The sequence below is a fragment of the Heterocephalus glaber genome, unplaced genomic scaffold, assembly GCF_053883595.1.
Source record: "Heterocephalus glaber isolate CG9 unplaced genomic scaffold, H.glaber_assembly_v1.0 deba00001124, whole genome shotgun sequence".
NCBI lineage: Eukaryota > Metazoa > Chordata > Mammalia > Rodentia > Bathyergidae > Heterocephalus > Heterocephalus glaber.
Window position 1 is genome coordinate 116,182 of NW_028258197.1, and position 24,198 is coordinate 140,379.

Sequence of the window (24,198 nt, forward strand, 5' to 3'; positions counted from 1 at the left end):
AAATCAGTATATTCACCCTCTAGGCAATAAACACCAGCACCACTCCCCCCCGCCTTTTCTCTATTAAGCTGTCTTATAATCCCTGTCATATAATTGGTTTTGAGTAAATACATGTAGTATAAATGATGTGCTCAAGAATCTGGGATACATAAGATGTCCTGAGTAAGAACTTAGAATGAACACGTGCCAGGTGATATTTTTGAGATGAATTGGTAGCAGTTCTGTAGAGAAGGCTGGGTGAAGAAATAGAAAATGGGGAAACAGCTTTGGAGTTAGGGATTATTATGGTCCACATATGAAATGCTGAACGTTTACCAAGAAAGAAATTGCAGGACCAGGTGTGGTGGCGTGTGCCTGTTAATCCCAGCACTTTGGAAGCTGAGAGAGGAGGATTGCCCCTAGTTTGAGGCCAGCCTGGGCTATATATAGTGAGACCCTGACTCAAAAACAAAAAAACGAAAAAGAAAGAAATTACAGTTCTTCACTGTCCTGTCATGTCCACTTTGTTTAAATGATAGTAGTATGTCATCAAAGGAGTCACTTCTGACTATTCTGTGTTTTTTTGACAGTATTTTCCTTCATGCTCTTATAATTTTGAATTTCAAAAAGTGTCTTCGTCTATGGTAACTGATGTTGAATTCTTTTTTTTAATCCTTTCCCCTTAAGTCAAAACAAGAGAAGATGGCATGTAGAGATAAGAGTATGCAGGACCGATTGAGATTGGGCCACTTTACTACTGTCCGACATGGGGCCTCCTTTACTGAACAATGGACAGATGGTTATGCTTTCCAGAATCTTATCAAGTAAGTGAGTTGTTACAATTAAATGAAGAATTGAAAAGTTTGTTTGGATTTTTTAAGTTTTCTGTAACTGTTGTCATTAATCACAGTAGTGATAGTCATGTTTTCATTTAGTTTTTTAATCACAGGTGTAAAGAAACAGGAAATAAGGTAGAATTTTTTAAAACATACAAATAATCAAAAGAAATAAAAACAACTGCATTAAAGCTTAAAAGAATCAAAATTGCTGAAGCTAAGGAAGAAAAATCTAGGTTTTTACTTAATAACTTTTAAATTGGTAATGGATTTTTGTCAGGGAGAGCGCTGAGGATCAAACCTAGAGCCTCATACATTCTGGGTTAGCACTCTACTACTGAGCTACACCCCCAGCTCCTAAGTAGTAGAGTTTCATGAGGAGCTACTTGAGCATTTATCTTTGGTCTACAGAAAAACAAAACAGACAAGAACTCAGGGAGGAATTTTCTGAGCTAGGTGTAAAACAAAACCATAGAAGAACTTTATAGAACATGTCCCCGAGTCCCTTTAAGCAAACAATATACAGAATTGAGGTGGGGGAGACTTTGAGGAACCAGGAACAACAGCAATTCAAGCATGGATCAAAGTAGCGAAGAATGTACAAAAAAGATTAGCAGTGTGAATATTGACAAACTTATAAAGGATTTTTCACAGATAGAAAAGAAAATGATAGAAACCAGTGGAAAGAATAACATACTGGAAATTCAGTTGGAAAAGAGTACCTGTTTATTAAAAGTAATGCAAACAAAGGAAGCCTCAATTTAAAAAGAATGTGCTGCTCTTCATGATATGATAAAAGGGCTACAACAGACCATTGAATATCAACACAATTTGAGAGTTGAAAATGAACAACTGAAAAGAAATGCTGATATGACAAGGCAAAAGCTGAAATCTCACAAACAGGAATATAAGAATAATATTGCCAAATTTGTACATGAAATGAAAATCAAAAGGGAAGAACATAAGATAGAAATAAGTGAACTTTATCAAGATGTGCAGAAAAAAGTTGAATTAAATGAAAAGCACAAAGATCTAATAAAGAAAAAGAAGATGGAAATCTCAGAGTTAAATGCAAAGTTAATAACTCAAGAAAAAAAAAGCAAAATGAAATAATCAAACTACAGCTGGAGTTTGATGCCAAACTAGCAAGAGTTCAGACTAAATCAAAACCATATCCAGATGCTATTATTTCCCCACAGAGTATCTACAGAAGGAAGCTTCAACATCTTCAAGAAGAAAAAAACAGAGATTGCAATTCTTCGTAATACCATTCACAATTTGGAGCAGTGCCTTTCTCTTGGCAAAGATTCTCACCTTAAACATAGACAATTTTGAGTATAACAGTAAATTCATTAATTTCTGTTTACTTTCTTTAAAAGCAGTTGAAAAATTTGCTTCCATTTTCAACATAAGTATATTGCCTAAATAGCCTAAATAATAAATGAGACAGCTTTAAACATTAGAAAAAGAAAAAGAAAACAATATACAGTCTCTAGAGAATCACTTTGTTTTTTGTGGGGTGTGTGTGTGTGTGTGTGTGTGTGTGTGTGTGTTTATAATAGTCATCTGAACAGAAATTTTCAAGTTTTTTGTTTTATAGCGCCGTTTGTTTATTAGAAAAAACATGAAATTTTGAGGTAAAAAATTATTATTTTTTTTCAATTTTGTGGTTCCAGAACAGAGAAATAAAATGAACCAACTTCAGAAATTCCTCATTGCCTGTTTTGTCTAAATGTACAAGTTTCATAGCATGCTTTTTTTTGAGACAGTCTTGCTGTGTAGTTCAGGCTGACCTTGAACTCACTACGAGGCCCAGGCTGGCCTCAAACTTGTGGCAGTCCTCCTGCCTTAGTCTCTTGAGTGCTGGGATTACAGGAGTGTGCCACCACACCTGGGTTCATAGCATGCATTTTTATCTAAAAGAAAACGTTAAAAATTTTCTCCTTCAGAATTTTCCAATAAATGTTTTGTTGGTAAATGACTAAAAATGTAATTAAAATATACTAAGAAGTGTAAAATATTTGAAAAACTAAAATCTACATGAGATTAGATTTTTGTGGTCTGATTTTTTCCTACTTTTCTGGGGGGGCGGTTATTTTAATTTTTCATACTGGGGATTGAACTCAGGACCTTGCGCTTGTGAGGCAGGCATTTTTTTGGTTTTTTGAAACAAGGTCTCACTGTGTAGTTCAGGGTGGCCTTGAAATTGCTGTGATCCTCCAGCCTTCCAAGCTGGGATCACAGGAGTGTGCCACCATGCCCAGCTCCAAACCCCAGAATTCTTTGAAGCCATAATTATTTCATGTGTGTGCCTGTGTATGAATATTGGGGGGGGGGTAACGTAGGAGAAAGCATATCTAATAGTAAAGAAATTTTTCAGGCAAACACAGCTCTTGAACTAATATGTTTACTGTTAAATGGATGTCTAATCAGTGATCTGGCTCATTTTGAAACCAAAGCAATTGTATTGTCAAATGATTACTTATTTATTTGTAATACTGCTTAGATTAACCTTGCTTATAGTGTTGCCCTTTTTTTATACGGTAGTATAAATTGTACTATAGGCATGTACACTTGTTTGTCTGGTTGCCATTCTACTGAGAAAGATATCCTGAATTTGGGCCGGGGATTATTTAGCTCAGTGGTTCCGGCGCCTGCCTCACAAGCGCAAGGTCCCAAGTTCGATCCCCGATACCAAAAAAACAAAACAAAACAAAACAAAAAGATATCTTGTATCTGGAAAAGGTGTGACAACTACATTGCTTACAGAAGAGTGTAGAATGAGTTTTTAAAAAATAGATTTCATCAGTTTGCAAATATGAAGATTGGTTCCAAAACAGGAGATGGGGGAAAAAAATCTGGTAGAAAAGGGTAAGGAAGCTAGCAGTTTGATTATCAACTATAATAGGTGATATAAAGACTTCAGTCTATTAAATGGTTAGTCTCAAATGTGTATGTGCAAGTATAGTTGTGTGTGTTTGTGTGTGTGTGTGTGTTTTAGTGGGGATTGAAGTCAGGAGCACTGACTATGACTGAGCTACATTCCCAGCCTTGTTTGTTTGTTTGTTTTGAGACAGAATCTTGCAAAGTTGCTGAGGCTGTTCTTGAATTTACAGTCCTCCTGCCTCAGCTTCCCAAGTAGCTGGGATTATAGGTATGTGCCACTGTGCCTAGTAAATCTTAATACTTTTAAACTTATTTTTGTTTTGTGCACTGGGGATTGAACCCAGGGCCTTCACACTGAGTTACATCCCCAATCCTTTTTATTTTTTTTAATTTTGAGACAGGGTCCCAAATCATGTAGTTGCTCAAATAGGGCTCAAACTTGTGATCTTCATGCCTCAGGTTCTCAGAGTGCTGGGATTACAGATGTATCACCCTGCCCGGCTTTTGATATACTGCATTTTTGGGTTTTTTGTTTGTTTGTTTTTTTGGTATCGGGGATCAATCTCGGGTCCTTGCGCTTGTGCAGCAGGTGGTGAAACCACTGAGCTAAATCCCCGGCCTATACTGTATTTTTGTGTACTAAGTCTATAAACCTTAGTATCAGCTGGACGTGGTGGCACATCCCTGTAATCTCAGCACTGAAGAGGCTGAGGCAGGAGGATCAACAAGTTCAAGGCCAACCTGACCTCCATGGTGAGACCTTGTCTCAGAAAACCAAAAAAAAAAAAGAGAGGCCAGGGATTTAGCTCAGTGGAATTGCACCTGCCTTGCAAGTGCAAGGTCCAGAGTTCAGTCCCTGGTACCAAAAAAGAAACCCTAGACTCTGTTTGGTGGTGGGAATCCATGACAGAATGTGGTTTTTCTTATAATTTATAAACTGTAAGTTGACTATCCCTTATCCCAAATGGTTGAGATCAGAAATATTTTAGATATCAGACTATTTCAGATTTTGGAATATTTGCATAAACTTTATAGGTTGCGCATTCCTAATCCAAACCATGTGAGTGTGAGAGAGAGAGAGAGACTGGAATTGAACCCAAGCCTTCCCATTATGAATTGCATACCCAGCCCTTTTAAAATTTTTTAAATTTTGAGACAGGGTCTTGCTAAATTGCCAAGTTACCCAGGCTGGGCTGGAACATTTAATCCTCTTACCTCAGCCTCCCAGATTGTGTGGAATGTAGGCATGCACCACTGTGCCTGAATTAGAATCTGAAACTTTTTTTTTTTGGTACCAGGGATTGAACTCAGGACCTTGCACTTGGCAAGGCAGACAGTGGCACCACTGAGCTAAATCCCTGGCCTGAATCTGAAACTTTTAGGGAATAATCAACCTGTAATTTTCTTACAGAAAAATTAAATATCTTATTAGGAAATACTTGAGTAGTAATGATGTTAGATATCTAATGATTTAGAAAATATTGTTTTACACTAATTCACTTAATGTCAATTACTACTCGTGAGACTTCATTGACTTTCTCTGATTTTTTTTTTTTTTTTTTTTAGAAAATGCTTAGTTAAAATTCAGATGTGGTAGCACATACCAGTAATCCTAGCATTTGGAGACTGAGGCAGGTGTGTAGCAAATTTGAGGCCAGCTTGTTTACTACATGTGAGTAGAGGCCAATTGGGACTATACAGCAAGACCCTGTATCCAAAAACAAAAACAGGGCCAGGGATTTAGCTCAGTGGCACAGTGCCTGCCTCGAAAGCGCAAGGTCCTGAGTTCGATCTCTGGTACCAAAAAAACAAAAACAAAAACCTCTGAGGCTGATATGTAGCTCTGTTATTGAATGGAGTTGATTTGGAGGATAATAATGCCTCATTTAGACTAGAATAAGTGAAAAGCCTAAAAAGAAAATCTTGTTTATTTTGTTTAGCATTGTACAACCTTTTTGTCTTTCTAAATAAAATTTGAGAAAACTTGACCCAAACACAAAATAAAAAGATAAAGGGCTGGGGATTTATCTCAGTGGTTCCGCCGCCTGCATCGCAAGCAGAAGGACCCGAGTTTGATCCCCGGTACCAAAAAAACCCAAAAAATAAAAAGATATCTAGAACATTTTATACTTTTTTTTCTTAATGAAATACAGATCTTTACTTTCGTTGTTTTTGTTTTGTTGAGATGGTGTCTTACAGTATTGTTCTTGCTAGACTCAAATTCTTGGGCTCAAGCCGTCCTTCCATCTCAGCCTCCTGAGTAGCTGGAACTATAGACAAACACTTCTGTGCCTAGCTCCCCGCCCCGCCCCCAACCCAGTACTACAGATTGAACCCAGGACTTTTGACAGTGAGCTATATCCCCAGCCCATTTTGTTTTTCCCAGCCCATTTTTTATTACTTATTTTGAGACAAGGTTTTGCTAAGTTGCTTAGGCTAAGCTTGAACCTCTGGTCCTTCTACCTCAGCATCTCAGAGTGCTGGGATTACAGGTGTGTCCCACCATCCCCAGCTCAAATCTTTACTTTTGATGGGCTCATTCCAGACAGTCTTTTCATGGGTGTTAAAGAGGAATCAGAAAATTCTTCCTTTCCAGTCAGAAAGTAGTCATGATACAAATTTGGTATGTTCCTTATCCACTTCTCTTCTCCTTTAAGACATAACTAGTGGCTCAAAACACAAGCTCATTCCAAGAAAATCTCACCAGTTATTTGGTTTCTATACTTTTAAAGTTAAATACACATCTCCATTTGATTGGATGGGGACTTACTTTTTCTGAAGTTTATCCAACATCCACAAAGTTATTTGTGTTTGTTCCATAACTGTGACAAAATTTTTTTTTACCTTCCTCCTTTGTGCCACATCTCTGTATCTCTAGGCAACAAGAAAGGATAAATTCGCAGAGGGAAGAGATAGAAAGACAACGGAAAATGTTAGCCAAGCGGAAACCTCCTGCCATGGGTCAGGCCCCTCCAGCAACCAATGAGCAGAAACAGCGGAAAAGCAAGACCAATGGAGCTGAAAATGAAACGTATGTTCTTTGTTAATGTGAACTGAAATGCCACACTGTCCCCTAAAATACAAATGTCCTATTGAATGCCACTGGAGACAGTTTAAATTACAGAGGTCCCTAGAGCTTAAGCTCTTTTTAGTCATTAATGAATTTGCTCAACTCATTTAAAAACCATAGGAAGCTAATTGACTTTCTTAGTCTTGCTGTTTTGTTTTGTTTGTTGAGACAAGGTTTCCCTATGTAGTTCAGGATGGCCATGAACTCACAGCAATCCTCCTGCCTCAGCCTCCCAAGTGCTGGGCTTACAGGTGTGCACCACCACACCCAGCTCTTTTATTTAATTAATTAATTAAGTTATTTATTTAGATAAGAGTTTTGAATGAGAGGGAAAAGTAATGTCACTTCTTGACATCATGATTTTTGGCTACCCATAGCAAAATGTCATTAATATTATTGCTTATAAGTGGGTCTGGATTATAGTAAATTAGAATCATGTTATGGGGATTGACTGACTACTGTTTCAGACTGCAGAATGTTCCTTTTTGCTCAAAAGAGCACTTAGTTAATAGCAATAAACTGAGGAGTAAGCCACACACACACCAGAAAAAAACCCTACATTTCCCAGTAGGCCAGATCTTGACCTTGCCAGAATTTTTGCCTGTTCTGGAAAGGATCTTGAAGTGCAGTCATCTTTTTAATCTGCCAGTCAACAATTAATTATGTAGCTTTCCATATATGAAAGGTAGAAAATCCTGAGCACAAATGCCTTCCTTCATCCTTCCTTCATCCCTTTTTCTTTCTTTAATTGAATTTCATGCCCAAAGACCAGCCACAAATGAAAGGTTTTTTTTATATTAGTTCCCCAAGGGCCGGGGATTTAGTTAGCTCAGTGGTTCCGGCGCCTGCAGCGCCTGCCTCTCAAACACAAGGTCCCGAGTTCAATCCCCGGTACCAAAAAAAAAAAAACCAAAAAAAATATTAGTTCCCCAAAACATACTAACCCGTAATTCAAATATGCTACTTATAGCATTATTAAAGGTTAGGGTTAGGGTTAGGGTTAAAGGTCCATGACATCCCAGAAATGCATATTCCTTTATTCCAGAGAGAAAAATGGCTTAACACCAGTTCTAATCTTATATAAACCTTTAACATTCACTTAATAACTCTATGTTAAGTGCTTATTTTATGCTAGGCCCAATTCTGAGCTAAAGAGTACATCCCATTTTAGGAATTCACAGTTTATTTAGGGGAGATAAATAGATGGATTAACTTACATTTAGTGATAAAAGTATACGTGCTGAACTAAGTTTGAAAAACATTTTTTTTTTGGTACCGGGGATCGAACTCGGGTCCTTGAGCTTGCGAGGCAGGCGGTGGAACCACTGAGCTAAATCCCCGGCCCCGAAAAACATTTTTTTTTAGAAAAACATTTTTAATCTTACACCTGAATATTTTAAAACTAGAGTCTAAATGTAGGCATTCCTTTTTTGAAAGCTCATCAAGTAAGAGCCTAGATGTAAAAGATTCTCCAGACAAATCAATCTGATCATTGTTTTCTTTCATGAGTTCTGTTTATATTGTGAAGGGACTCTACCTTAATATTGCTTAATAATTATTTAATATTAGTGTACAAAGCCATTGGCCTAAAAATGATAAAGAAGGCTTAGGTTTTGTTTTTTGCTTTTGTTTTATTTTGTTTTGCCATAGAACAATAATTAAAACTTAGACTAGGCCAGTAGTGTGTCAGTGAGCACCTGTCATCTGGAGTCCTATGTAAAATCCAAGCCGGGTGGCCTTCAGTCCACTTTTTAGAATATTTGTGACTTGGCTCTTTCCTTTAACCAGAAGCCAAAAACAGGCCTCTGCAGTAAGTCACCTTATCCTTTCCCAGAATTAAACCTGTTTTAGGCAGAGAGATTCTTTAGCTGTGATCTTTTATTTCTCTCTCTCTTTTTTTTAAACTTTACTGGTGTGAATTGGAGTAATAGTTATGTATTTTTGCAACTGTGACAAGTGTAAAACCCTACCTAGTGGATGTGCTACTACTTACTCATTCTATTTTATTTGAGTTAGACTTCAGACTACTTTGAAACCCTTCTTGCTACATAGGATAACTTTACTTTTTCTCCTGCTATTTAGAATGAATCTAAATAGTGAGATTTGAAACTGAAGTGTATGTGCATGCTTTTGTGTTAACTAATAGAGATGGAAGAGTAAGATAATAATTTCTTACTTGTTTGTTCTTGAGGTACAAGGATGCAATTGTAGTAGGTAGAATATGAAATGAGTGATTACCCATCAAGTCAGACCTTTGAGAACTGGTCTAAGTTAGCATTTTCAGTATCCTTTTCACGTTCTCACTGTATAGTCATAACATTTTGTTAGGCAGCTGTTATCACTTACATAATTTTCAGGAAACTGAGTTAAGAGGTTAAAATTGCTTGCTCATGGTACCATAGCCAGAGTCCTAATCCTGGGCCTAATTTTCCTCTTTCTTCTTGTTATTATAGTATCAAAGTCTAAGAGTTATCAAGAATGATAAAATCCATTGCCTTGTTTTGCCCTTAAAAATTTTTTTTAGGCATAATGTTTGGTTGTACTTCTCTGAATAGGTTTTCATGAGTAAGAGATAGAATGCATTTCATAAATAATGTAAAAATATGATCACTGGGCCAGGGATTTAGCTCAGTAGTTCTGCCGCCTGCCTCGAAAGTACAAGGTCCCGAGTTCGATCCCCAGTACCAAAAAAAAATATGATCACTTATTTTTCTCACTTTTTACAAATTAGACTTCTGTTTGGCTTTAGAATCCTTTCTTCATATTGCATCTTATGAATCACAAGTTTTCCTTCATCAGAGGATTGCAGAAATAATCTGACTTTTGATCATTTTAACTATGAGACCAAATACTGTTTATAGTATACTTGAGCATTTCTCCTTAAATAGGTATATTGTTATTTCAAATAATTTACTGAAATTTCTACCTTTATTTTTCAGGTTAACATTAGCAGAATACCATGAACAAGAAGAAATCTTCAAACTCAGATTAGGCCATCTGAAAAAGGTAGGCATAATGAGAAAATCTGCCTGGAAAAAAATGATTTCTAGTTTACATTTAAAATGGAAATTATTCAGTCATTTTAGCAAATGCAGTAGTAATTTCTTGTAGCTACAGAAATTTTTTTTTTAATTTTATTTTTTTATTAGTACATGTTTTTCACACATAACTATTATATTCATTATAGGAAATTTGTACCTGTGCATAGTATATTTTAATTCTTTTTTCTCATTCCCCTCCCCTCCCTTCAACCCTTCATTTATAGCTACAGAAATCTTAAATAGCTACCTTTGCTATTATATCTATAATCAAATGATGGAACCTGCGTTCTTTGTGATATTTTAAATCACATATCAGTTTTTACTTCTTGCTTAAAACTAGCTAGAAAGAAAGTGTTGTACCAACCATATTCTAATACAAAGGCACCTACACAATTTGTTATTGATGATGTTCATAGAGATATCTTGGATGTAAATTGCTCTGCTTTTAAATTCAGCAGCCCATGCATTATTGGTACATGCTGTTTACAATGATGGGTTGTTTGATAAGTAGGCATGGTGGTACATGCCTGTAATCCCAGCACTGGGGAAGCTGAGACAAAAGGATTGCCATGAGTTTGAGGCCAGCCTGGGCCACATAGTGAGTTCAAGGCCAGCCTGAACTACATAGTGAGATTTTGTCTCAAAACAAACAAAAATAATCAAAACAAAACACATTCAATTAACTGTTACCAGTATGTGTTATATCACGTACTGGTTTTCATATTTGTTTTTCCCTAATGGGTCAGAGCTTATTAAATCAGTAATAGAGAATAGAACCAGATGGAAAACCTGATTTTTGTAAAAGTACGTGTCTGTATGTCTATACACAAAGCATTTCTAAAACCTTAAGCAGAAAGTTAACAATGGTTGCATCTTGAGAATGAGCATGGAAAGGAAGGAGGAAGGGGCGGAGGACTTTCACCCGCCCCCCAACTTCCTCTGTATGGTTTGGATTTTAGTTACTATCTAGTTTTCTTTTAGTCTTTTTATCAATGTAAAACATCTTCCTTTAGCTTTTCATAAGAGAAATAGCTGTTATCTTTTAAATGAGACTGAAAAGATAGAGTTCCCTGCATTCTAAGCTTTCTTTCCTTTTCACTTCAGGAGGAAGCAGAGATCCAGGCCGAGCTGGAAAGGCTAGAAAGGGTTAGAAATTTACATATCAGGGAACTAAAAAGGATACATAATGAAGATAATTCACAGTAAGCAACTTGGGGTGTATTGGGTTGGAGATTGTTGGGTCCTTTCTGACATGAATGGAATGGTGTAGAATGATGTTTTTGTTTAATAAAAATTGGGCAAATGACCCCTAGTGTAAATGATTAAACCTAAGGCTTCATATTTACTGCATCCCCAGCCCTTTTATAATCTTTTCCCCTTTTTTTGATATCAGGGATCGAATTTGGGACCTTGTACTTGTGAGGCAGGCGGTGGAACCACTGCGCTAAATCCCCGGCCCCTATAATCTTTTCTTTTAAGATAGGGTCTTGCTAAGTTGCCTGAATTGGGCTCCAATTTGTGATCCTACTGCCTCAGCCTCCCAGAGTGTTGGAATTAAAAGCATGTGTCACCATGGCTGGCTTACTTTGCTCATTTGTAGGATATCAGAGTTTTATGAACAAAATTATGATCTGCTTTGGTTTTAAATATATATTAAATTTATTAAATACATGTATATAAGTACCACATTTTTATGAGTAGAGATCACTGAAACAATATAGCTTTGTAATTGTAAATGGGAAGTTATACTATATATTCAGAATTACCTATGGAGCCTTGAGAAAAGGAAGCACCAGCCACAGTGTGGTGTTGTGGGAAAGAAGAATATTAGGTTGAGATGACACCTGGTCTTTGAATGACCCTTTAAGGACTAGAGATTTTAAGTAAGACTTGCCAGGTATGATAGTACACACCTATAATTCCATCATTTTGGGAGGTTAAAGTAGGAGGATCCAAAATTTGAGCCCAGCCTAGACAATTTAGTGACTTAGCAAGATCCTTGTCTCAAAATTAAAAACAACAAAAAAGACTCTTAATTCTACCATATTAATTGGAAAGTAATCCTCACCTTTGTTTATAAGTCATTTAAAGGACTCAATGTAGGAAAAGTAGGCTGCAAGTGGGAAAGGACTTCTATCAGTAATTTGTTTTTTCCCACATATTTCTGACAAATATTTTTTCACATAGTCACAGTCGTGTATTTTTGTTTGGCCAGTATGAGCCATGGACCATTCCTATGCCAGGTGGCAGGCATAAGTAGTCATCATTCACTGAGAACTCGTATCAGGCATGGTGCTAAGTGCTGTTGTATTCTCACTATTAATCCTCATCAAAATTCTGTATTCTGGCTGGGGATTTAGCTCAGCGGTTTCACCACCTGCTGCGCAAGCGCAAGGACCTGAGTTTGATCCCCGGTACAAAAAAAATTTAAAAATTCTGTGTTCTCCAGTACATTGATCGAGAAATGAGATTAGAAATTTAATTTGGCTTCAATCCCCGGTACCAAAAAAAAAAAGGAATTTAATTTGGCTAGAAGCCCAAAACTAGTGTGTCCAGTGTCAAATGTGGATCATGCAGTATTGTCATCTATCTTCATTAGGCATGCTGCTTTCTTAAAATAATTTAAGGATTAATAGGGTGTTTAAGATCAGGAAGCAAGTACAAATATTTTAAACTTTATTTTTGCCAGAGTCTGTCATTTCTTGGTTATATTGTTAAAAACTGACACAAGATAGACAGACTATATGGGAATGTGATTGTATCAAATTTTCTGCCTTAAAGAGAGAAAAATGAACATACAATAGAGCATGAAATTCTATAATTGTGTGTTTTCAAGGTAGTATAAAATATCTTGGAATTTTACTCTATGAACTTTGGAATGGTGAGAGCCTGTAGCTCTTGAATAGTTTGCAGAAGCCAAACAGTAGCTTGAAAATCCCTACTCTATTCTAATCTACTCCCCATCAATTTGGCGTTGAATGTCAAACTATCAGTAGCCGCTATAATTGTGTGTATAGGCATTCTGGGAATTTTGAAAATATGAAGGGCTATCCTTCATGACCTCAGGGTGTTACATGCTCCCTGTTTCCACAGATTTAAAGATCATCCAACCCTCAATGACAGATACTTGTTGTTACATCTTTTGGGTAGAGGAGGTTTCAGTGAAGTTTACAAGGTAAGTATGAACAACTTGGTAAAAAGAGGGCAAGATTATTAACTGTTATCAACTTGGAGAACATTTAGAATAGTGATAACTGTGGATTAATAGCTACTGGTTGAAATTTAAAAGGTTTTAAGAACTTATATTTTTGGGAAAACTGCTTCCAATACATTTAAATGAAGAAGGATATAATATTTTTCTGTTTTCTAGCTTTAAAAATATGTAATTGTAGATAAAACAAATAAAAACAATATTCATTTCTGGGCGGCAAAATTATGGTGATTTTTCTGATTGTGTTCTTTCTATATCATCCACAATTACTACAGATGAGTAGTGTTACCTTTATTCTTGTAAAAAATTTTTTAGCGGAATAGATGTGGCAATTAAAGTTCTTATTTGAAAACCAGCTTTTTATTTTAATGCAGTTTTCATCTAAGACAATTTAGTAGCATTGCATTCTGAAAGAATATTCTCACTTAGAGTGCTTCAGTGAAGCCAGCAAAGTACAGACTACTGCACCTCCAAGTTGATATTCACCAAGTGGGGGATTTAGCCAGTTTTAAATATGTGTACCTTCATAACATTTTCAGCAATTTCTCTACATGTTTGTCATACTCAACTATACAATGCAGAATTGTTATATTAAGTGCACTTCATTGCACAGTTGTGGGAATTTCCTCTTTTCTAAGGTGTAGCCTTCACTGTTATGATTTACGTTATCCCAGTGATGATGGTGAACCTTTTAGAACTTTCAATGATTCAAAGAGCCTGCTTTAGCACACGTGCCATAGGTTTGCCACCACTGCATTATGTCCATATGACTTTTTTTTAAAATTTGAAACTGTTGGGTTTTTTTATTGGTACATTTTAGATTCACATAATGATAACATTCATTATAGGGAATTTGTACCTGTACATGATATATCTTGCTGCTTCTTTTTTTTTTTCCATCCTCCCCTACTCTTCATCTCCCTCTCCTTATTTACAAAAGCTTTGTTTCCATTTTTTCATTCTACTCTTTTTTTTCTTATCCTTTCTTTCCTTTCTCCCTCCCCCCTCCCTTGTTCCCCTTCTCATTTGAACATTTTCTTTCCATTTCCCAATATCTATTATACATTTTGGTCCTTATTTCTACTTTGGTTTCTCACACCAGAGAAACAATGAGATATTTACACATGTGTGTCTGATATATTTCACTCAAGAGTATGGTCTCTAGGTGCGTCCATTTAGCTAGAAATGTCTCAAGCTCATTTTTCTTTATGACAGAGTAGTACTCTTATCATATATAAAAAAATCTTTGTCCATTCATCAGTTGATGGGCATTTGGGCTATTCTAAGATTTAGGTATTGCAAACTGTGCCACTGTAAACATGGATGTGCGTATATCACTGAGGGTATAATGCTTTTAATTTTGGGGGAAAATACCAAGGGGAATAGCTGGGTCAAATGGAACTTCTAGTTTTAGTTTTTTTGAGGAATTTCCACACTGATTTCCACAGTGGTTGCACCAGTCTATACTTTCACCAAGTGGAGAAGGGTTCCTTTTTCCCCACAGCCTTGCCAGCATTTGTTGTTGGTTGATTTCTTGATAGCAGCCATTCTTTCTGGAGTGAGGTGGTATCTCAGTGTTGTTTTAATTTGCATCTCTCCAAATGACCAGTGATGTTGAACATTTCTTCATATATTTACTTGCCATTTGTACTTCTTCATCTGAGAAATGTCTGTTAATTTCAGATTCCCATTTTTGAATTGGGTCTTTAAATTTAGGGGGTCTGATTTTTTGAGTTCTTTATATATTCTAAATAGTAGTCTTTAATAGATGGTGCTGGAAAAACTGGCTTTCCATGTGCCAGGGATTAAAACTAGACCCAAATCTTTCACCATGCACTAAACTGAAATCGAAATGGATCCAAGATCTAAATATTACAACAGAAACAGTAGATCTACTGGAAGAGAGAGTAGGTAGAACTCTTGAAGACACTGATGTAGGCAAAGACTTTATGAACAAAACTCCAGTTGCACAGGAAATATCAAAAAGAATTAACAACTGGGATCTTATCTTATTAAAAAGTTTTTGCATAGCAAGAGAAGTTACCAACAAAGTGAAGAGACAGCCTACAGTGTGGGAAAAAATTTTTGCCAGCTGTTCTTCAGACAAAGAATTACTGCCCATATGACTGTATATTTGAGAAATGTTTTGAGTAGGACAAATTGTTTTCATGTCAGAATAAAACAAGTAAAAAACTAATTCTATTTTTTCTTTTTAATTTTGAATGTTTTTCTTTTTTAAATGTTAATTTTCATTATGAATATATATGTGATGTATGTGTATTTATTTTTTTGGTACTGGGGATCGAACTCTTTCGCTTGAGAGGCAGGTGTGGTGCCACTGAGCTGAATCCCCAGCCCCTGTGTATATATTTATAATTTACCTCTTTAACCATTAAGTGTACAATATAGTACCATTAAGTACATTCACAGTGTTGTGCAACTGTCACCACTATCCAGAACTATAATGTGATTTTTTTTAGTACACCACTGGTTTTGTTTCTAGTATTTTATTCTATGCTCATAAATCTAAGCCTGTCTAGTCATCCTTTGCACACAGCCTCATGGAGTTTTCATATCCTAGTTATCCTAGCTCCTTAGAATGAGCTGTGAAATTTCTCTTTTTCTGTGCTTTAACCTTTACATTTAACCAGGGAATTAGTGGCTCCTTGAAAGTTTGTTTAGCTGACTTACTATTTTTATGTATTTATTTGGTTTCTTTTTTGAGACAAGGTCTCACTATGTAGTTCACATTGGCCTTGAACTCACTAATAACCCAGGCTGGCCTGGAACTTGCAGCAATCCTCCTGCTTCAGCCTCCCAAATGCTGGAATTATAGGCATGTACCCCCAGGCCTGGCTTAGCTGACTAATTAAAACCACCTAGATAGGTACCATTTTAGAAGAAAATTTTGACTATCTTTTCAGTTCTTTCTATAGATCTGGTCTGTTCAGATTTTCTCCTTTTTATGTCAATTTTGGTAATTTAATTTTTATAGAAAAATCTTTCATCTAGATTGAAACAAATCCATAACCTTAGTCATTTCCTCCCCTTAACAGATGTCTGTTTCTTGTGGAAGAAATCTATTGTGTTAAGAGCAGTACTTTATCAAATTGTGATTTATTCCCAAGTTCTTCAAAAACCTGTTAACCTTTTTCATTCTTGCTTTTTTTTTTTTTCTGTTAACCTTTTTCACATAGCAGTGCCTTGCTGATGCAGGACATGCTGGAAGTGGTCTTTGGGAAAAATTTGTCCATTTTTCTAGATTGTGCTAGAGAAGTTTTTATGTGGCTAATTTTGGCCATTGTGATTAAAACCCTTTTCATTAAACCACCATATAGGAATGGGGCTAAAGACAGGACTTTTTTGTTTTTCTTTCTGTTTGTATTTTAATAAACACAATACACAAAAATCATAGAGTTATTTTGTAAATTACCAAAGAGATGTGGCTTGAGAGGTTATTTTCTCCAGGAGGCAAGCAGTGTATGACGTGAAGGTTTCAAAAGTATAAGACTTATCTCATGAAGTCCCCGTGTCAGCTGAAGGACAAGAAACAGTGTAACAGAAAAAGGTCTCACATGAGGACAGATGACACTCCAGAAGGAGCATTGTTGGGAAGAGGCTGTAAAGGCATGGGCTAGTTCTGTGTTTGTGGTATATGCTTGGGTTTGTTCTCTAAACCCTTTGGTGCCAGTGTGTCTGGAGACTTCTAAATTATCTAATCACGAGTTTCAAGATTGTTGCAACACTGAAGCAAATACGTGTTATGCTCTTGCTTGCTGCTGTTTTTATTTAATACAATATTTATTTAAACAGAATTTTGGACTTTGTGTTAGTAAAAACTTCAAATCAGTTTCCTATAATTCTTAACATTTGTCTAGAATATAATTTATTCCTTTCTTATAGGCATTTGATCTAACAGAGCAAAGATATGTAGCTGTGAAAATTCACCAGTTAAACAAAAACTGGAGAGATGAGAAGAAGGAGAATTACCACAAGTAAGTCATATTAAGTGTCTGATTTTTCCGAAATTAATAGTAATAATTGTAGTTTAAGTAGTGTGCTAAGAGCTTTAGATGAAAGATAACTGGTTTTGTTTCATTTAGTCCTCCCTCCTCCTGCCTTAGGAGAGTGAATATATTCTGCATTTTACTGATGAAGAAACTGATATTTTGAGTAATTTAAAAGTTGGCTGCTGGGCGTGGTGGCACACACCTTGTAATCCCAGCACTTGGGAGGCTGAGGCAAGAGGATTGCCTTGAGTTCGAGGCCAGTCTGGGCTACATAGTGAGTTTAAGGCCAGTCTGTACTACATAGCAAGACCCTGCCTCAAAAAAAAAAAAAAAGAATTGGTTGAATTGGTATTTAAATACAGACTTCACTTAATCTAAAACCCATACTTTTAACTCCTTCCCCTTCCATTGTGTATAAAAATAGCTACAATAAACAAGTAAAGCCTCAGAAACCATTGTTGCTTATCTGTAGAAACTAAGAGTATCCTTTGGTCAAGAGACCCTGGGAAGCTGTGGGTGGGTGCTCTTTGCTTCTCTAGTCATTTCCTTATGGAAGAGACGTGTTTCGTGGCTGCTCCTGGTGGGACTTATATGTGATTTTTTTTTAGCCCCTCAGTGTACCACCACCACCACCCTCCTCGCCTCCATTAGTTTGCGCATGCTGAAGTTCCTGGTTTTCAGTGTCCTACTCCCTGTGCTTGTCTCCTCAGAATGCCGTCAGTGGTAGTCCTCCTCTGTCCTTGGGATGAAAGGATTTAGGAGAGTGGTTTCTTTAGAATGAATAGTTTTACATATGCAGCTATGAGTTTCTTTATTCCACTCTTGTCAGGTTTTGCCTGTATCCCACTTTAGTTTCTAAACACCAGAGTTCATAGCTCACTTGCTTTGGAAGCCCCAGACTTAAATTTGCTATAAGTGCACTGAATTTTGTTTCCTCATCATGGGTGCAAGTATTGAATGAGACCAGTCCTGCCCTTGAAAGAAGTCCAGCCTCTTTTGACAGAAACAAAGCACCTGCTGGGTGTGGTGGCACACGCCTGTGATCCCAGTGCTCAGAAGGCCGAGGCAGGAGGATCTCAGAGTTTGAGGTCAGCCTGGGCTACATAGTGAGATTGTGTCTCCCCATCCAAAAAAAAAAAATCTAGGGCCAGGGATTTAGCTCAGTGGTTTCGCCGCCTGCTGCGCAAGCGCGAGGACCTGAGTTCGATCCCCGGTACCAAAAAAAAAAAAAAAAAAGTAGGGCTTAGCAGAGGTAGGAAAAGGGATGATGTGTGCTTTACACATGGCTCCCTGCCTGTGTATCTTATGTGACAGGCAGCTGCAGTCCAGATGCTCCTGAGGAGCAGATACATTATAAATACATTCCAGTCACTTGATGTGTCCCGACAAATGGCATGCAGCAGCGTGTGCCAGGAGCACTTCAGAGAAGGAAACCACATGTTATTTTGACCAGTTATAACTGAGAATTGTCCCTATTGTATTGGGGCTCTGAGGAGGGCTTAAGGGTGGCCTGGGGCTGTAGAGCTTACCTAGTATGCACAAGGTCCAGGAGCTCGATCCCCAGTACCTCAAAGAAAAAAGCAAAGCAAAAAAGGGAAAGTACCTATGAGTGTTGGACTGGTACATCCTTTCACAAGTGCCCTTTGCTTATCCTTGGGGCTAATTCTGTAGCTACCTATGCATTGGCGACTTTAAAACAATTGCCTCTGCTAGGGTCCAAGTGTCATCAACCTTGAGAACATAATTCCTGTGCTGGGATTTGTACATATTTTGCTGGCACTCAGAATCCAACTTTGAAGCTGATCTTAAGAGAACTATAATGTTGAATGCTATTATAAGTGGAGGAAGACAGTCTGTTCATCTCGTCTTTTGAAACAGTAAGGGTTTGAAGCCAGGCCTGTGTCCCTCCTTGACAAAACTGGTGAGCAGTTTGAGTTCTGGTGGGTGTGAATTGGGTGTCTTTCATAGTCAGCATGTAAATTGAAGGGGTTTGTCTAAGCTCTTTGCCATTCCAGCTCAGGCTGGCAGTGGTGCCTTCCTGCTCTGTTTCTTTATCAGAGGAGGAATTATGTAGCCTGAGTCCCATCTGTGGAGCCCTCTGGCCAGGGGCCATTTCCCAACTGACAGACACTGGGGAGGGAATGTACAAAATTCTCGTGACCTCCATTCTTGTGAGAAAATTCTTCAACATTTCCACCTTTCTTTGAAAGATCTTGCTTTCTAAGTAAAATGAAGTCATACTAAGAATTTCAGGCTGTAGATAATAGTGAATGGGCAGTGTGTCATCACATCTTCAAATTTAAAGAAAGCTTAGATTAGGCACATAACAAATTTTGAAGAGTGCTTTAAAAATTCATTTTTAGTGTTGAGGATGTAGTGTCTAGTGGTGGAGAAAGGCTTGCCTGTTGTGCTCAAGGTATTGGTTTCTGGTCATCAGCACCAGCAGAAGGATAATAAATAATCAAATACAAAAGTATTGTTAAGCTAATACTGAAAAAAATAGTAGATTTCAGTGTTGTGGTGACAAAATATGAAAATGCTATTACCTTGCATAGTAAGGTCTTTTATTTGCTTTTCCATTCTTCAGGATGATTTCCCAGTCTCATTTGGAATAAAGTTTTTTATGTGGGTTATAAAAAAGAAAGAAAGAAAACCTGACAGAAAATAAAAGGTTGTTGTTTTGATGAATTTTGAATTCTGTTCTGCCTTTTCTCTTCTCTGTTGCTTTTCTCACAGATTTAAAGTAAACTGATTGTATTATTTTTACTTTATTTTATGACAACATTAATGTTGTTAGATTTCTTTAATGCCCCAAAATGCATTAAAACTTCTACAGAGGAAAATTTTCATATAAAGCTACCTGCAGAAATGTTTATGAATTAGTGTATTATACTCTTCTAAGATAAAAGCAAGCATTATCTAAATCTATATCCATCTGTAGGAGAGTAACTTCAGTGAGTTTCTTCCACTTTTTATTAAAATTCTTATTTATAGTATATTAATCCTTTGTTTACCAAATTAAAGTTGAACATATGAGAGACATAGCTCAGCCATTGCCTTGCTGAGGAAGGATGAGCACCAGACTCTGAGCTTGACCTGTGTTGAAGGAGAACTTTTAGTGATATTGAGCAAATTCCCTTAGCTGGCAAGAGGACTTTACATGATACTTCCTTTGATTATTAATTTTCCCTGCTCCTAGTTTCCTCTTTTCTGTACCTTTATAGAGAAATTAGTCTTTTATTTGGAATGCACAAAATTAAGAAGTTCAAAAAGAAGGGCAGAGAATTTCAGAGTTACAAACCATGCTTCCATCAAAAGTGACTTGAAGTGACCTGTTTAGTCCATAGGTTTCTAAACTATTTTTTAAGCATCCTCACCAAATACAGTGTTCCATGGAATGTTGATATATTAAGAAAGACAACTGTGAAGGTACTTTGGTGAAATGGAGGTTTGGGCCAAAGCTGCATGTGCTCATCATCTGCAGAAAGACACTTCTTTTTAAACTTCCCACCCACTGAGGAGAAAGCTGGCTTTCAAGGAGCCACCCCTTGTAATGTGTGTCTTACACTGCTGTGCCTTGGTGTTGGCATATCTTTTCTCTGCAGAAAAAAATAATGATGGCTCTCTGGGCATGGTGTTGCACGCTTGGAATCCCAGCACTTGGAAGGCTAAGGCAGGAGGATTGTCACGAGTTTGAGGCCAGCCTGGCTACATAGTGAGTTCAGGGGCAGCCTGAACTACACAGGAGACCCTGTCTCAAAAAACCCAAAAGAAAAAAAGAAAAAAAATGATGAAGCCAAGCATGTTGTCGCATGCCTGTAATCCCAGCACTTGGGAGGCAGAGGCAGGAGGATCACCAAGAGTTCGGGGCTGGACTACATAGTGAGGGCCTGTCTAAAAATAACCAGATAATGATGTTAACATGAAGCATCTGAAGAAGCAGAGATGATAAAGGTAACAGTTTGAAAAATAAGCCCATAGTTACCAGTGCCCTCCTCCCTGATTTTTTCTTCAGCTTTTCTTTAGTTGAGTATTTTCCGTGTATATGTATGTTTTTTATTAATACACTTTATTTTATCCCATTCTCCCCCTCAAGCCCCTTCCCCTCCCTATGTGCAAAAGCTTTGTTTCCGCTTTTCCTTTTATTTTCACTTTATTTCCTTGTCCCTTCCTTTCTTTCTCCCTCGCTCATCCCTTGTTCCCCTTCCCATTTGAACACTTTCTTCCCATTTCCCAACATACATTATACATGAGCATACCAATTTCAGAAAACATCTTTTTGTTTCGTTGTTTTTGAGACAGGGTCTTGCTGTGCAGTTCAGGCTGTCCTTGAACTATGTCACCCACTCACTATGTCACCCAGGCTCACTATGTCACCACAGTGATCCTCCTGCCTCAGCCTCCCAAGTTCTGGGATTACAGGCATAGGTCACCATGCCCAGCTCACTTTTTTTGGGGGGATACCAGGGATCAAACTTGGAACCTTGCACTTGTGAGGCAGGTGCCGGAACCACTGAGCTAAATCCCCAGCCCTCACTTTTTTTTTAAAGGGAGGTTTTATTATACTGTCCAACGGTCCCTGTACCCCCATATTGGGGATGGAACCCAGAGAGTCATGTTAGCTAGCTAGGCAAGAGCCCTACTGAGCTACATTTCCAGCCCTTTTTATTTTATTTTGCGATAGGATCTTGCTAAGTTGCCCATACTGACTTCTACTTGCAACCCTCATGCCTCAGCCTCCTAAGTAGCTGGAATATAAGCACATTCCATTGTGCCTGGCCTTAAAGTTTCACTTTTTTAATTCTTATCTTATAAAACATTACAAACTATAAGATGCTACAGATTATTTAAAATGTTTTCCAGTTCCTCTTTGTAAGAGTGAAATATTTTAAAAGCTATTGGTGATTATGTTGTATAAACATACTCTTTAATTCTTTAAAAATTCAAAATATGAATGTCAAATAATATAACGGATTTTTGTTTATAACCACCATTATTCCCCACCCCCATACCGGGAATTGAACTCAGGACCTGGCACTTGCCAGACAGGCGCGGTGCCACTGAGCTATATCCCCGGCCCTGTTTATAATCTTACTAAATTATTTTAAACTAAAAATGCTTTAAACAAAAGATACTAATACAGTCCTTACTCGGTATTTTTAGGATGTTGATTCCAAGACCCCCACAGACACAGAAATCTACAGATGCTCAAGTCTCATATAAAATGACAGAGTATTTACAAATAACCTATGCACATCTTCCCATATATTTTTTGGGGTAGGGGGTGTTTTTTTTGGTTTTGTTTTTTAGACAGGGTCTCACTATGCAGTTTAGGCTGGCTTTGAACTTACTCTATGTAGCGCAGGCTGGCCTCAAATGCCTGGTGATCCGCCTTCCTCAGCTTCCCGAGTGCTGCACCACCATATCCGGCCCTTTCACATACTTTAAATCATCTCTTCTAGAGTACTTAAAATACTTAATACAATAAATTACTATGTGAATAGTTTTAAAAGTCTGTGTTCAGTACAGATAATTTTTTTTCCTGAATGTTTTCTATCCATGGTAGATTGAATCCATAAATATGGTGAGTTGACTGTACATACATTTACATTCTCTGTTGTAAGAAAAGTGGAATTTTCTTAACTTAATATTTTCTGTAAATTTCATATATTCTTAGAACAAAGGAAAGGTGATAGCACTTTAAATGTAAGAAGTAAGATTTTAAACGAAAAATCTGAGTATTACCAATTGATTTATGTATCAGGTAATCCCTTAATCCATGTAGTTTACAAGCTAAATTTGACCTTTTTGATGTAATCTTAGGATAGAAACTACAACTATGAAGTATGTACAGTTTTGAAGTATCAGCTTTAGAGAAGAGGGAAAAGGCTTTGTAATTTTTTAATCTTTGATATTTGGGTATACACATAAAAGAGGTATGCTTGTCATAGAAAGAACTTGAAAAGGGTAAAAGGTTGGCATCCATTTAATGAATATTTGAACACCTACTACTTCCTCAATGGCTAGGTAAATGCCAACAAAGAAAATAGGATGAGGAAAGAGAAAAATTAGATCGGAGGTCCAGATGGACCTGAATGAAGTGAACATGTGGAAGTGGTGGAGACTATCTTGAAGTAGTTTTGAAGAGTTTTTTTTAAAAAGAAGCTAATATGCCTTCTTGTTAATTTTCCCATTTTGTTTACAGGCATGCATGTAGGGAATACCGTATTCACAAAGAATTAGATCATCCCAGAATAGTTAAGCTGTATGATTACTTTTCACTGGACACTGACTCGTAAGTACTATGCCATTTTATTTTATTTTATTAAGGTGTTGAGTGTTTATACAGTAGAATTTAAATCTGGGTCCAGGACATACCCTCTGAAGGAAGTACACATATATTAATTTATCAGCAAATGATCATAGATAAATTGAGTTTGGGATTAGCCATACATCTCTAGGCCGAAGGACATATTCTTTGTGCTGAAAATGTTTTAACTGTAAGCTTAGTTAAAAGCTAGGTACAAGCTGATTTGTAGTGTTTGCCAGTTTCCGTGTTATAAATACTCACATGACCAGGTTTGAGCTATTAACTTTTTAAAGGCTATATTGAATTGTAAATAATTCATATACCATATGACTCACCCATTGCACAACCTCAGAAGAAACCTATACTTTCACTGCTTTCCTGTTTTACCACCCACCTTAACCCTTTCCCTCAGCCCTAAGCAATTACGGCTTTCTGTCTCTATAGATTTCCCATTTTGGATTTTCACATAAATAGAATCACATAGTGTATGGTTCTCTGTGACTGGCTTTTTTCACTTGTTATAGTGTTTATAAGGTTCATCTAGGTTCATCCATACTCCCACCAATGGATACTTGGGTTGTTTCTGTCTGTGGCTACTGTGAATAATGCTGCTGTGAACATAGGTGTACAAATATCTCTTTTGAGCTGGTCATAGTGGTGCACTCTTGTAATCCCAGGACTCTGGGAGGCTGAGGCTGGAGGATCACAAGTTCAAACCTAACCTGGGCAACTTAGTGACTTAATGAGCCCTTGTCTCAAAATAAAAAATAAAAAAGGGCTGGGGATGTAGCTCAGTGTCCTCAGTACCAAAAAAAAAATATATATATATATATATTCTTCTGTGTTGTAGTGCAT

At 37.1% G+C, this 24,198-nt stretch overlaps 1 protein-coding gene and 1 pseudogene across 6 annotated transcripts in view; both read left to right on the plus strand.

The window, feature by feature from the left end:
- Window positions 1–24,198, plus strand: part of Tlk2 (tousled like kinase 2) — a 127,296-nt gene that overhangs the window by 80,558 nt on the left and 22,540 nt on the right. For all 6 annotated transcript variants that reach the window (XM_004868583.4, XM_004868587.4, XM_013067068.3 and 3 more), the window contains 7 exons: window positions 667–803; window positions 6,580–6,732; window positions 9,711–9,777; window positions 10,917–11,014; window positions 12,906–12,987; window positions 16,927–17,018; window positions 23,239–23,328. In XM_004868583.4, the coding sequence (XP_004868640.1) occupies window positions 667–803; window positions 6,580–6,732; window positions 9,711–9,777; window positions 10,917–11,014; window positions 12,906–12,987; window positions 16,927–17,018; window positions 23,239–23,328 (719 nt within the window). The remainder of the gene's footprint in view (window positions 1–666; window positions 804–6,579; window positions 6,733–9,710; window positions 9,778–10,916; window positions 11,015–12,905; window positions 12,988–16,926; window positions 17,019–23,238; window positions 23,329–24,198) is intronic.
- LOC147828364 (coiled-coil domain-containing protein 152 pseudogene) lies at window positions 810–6,573 on the plus strand (annotated as a pseudogene).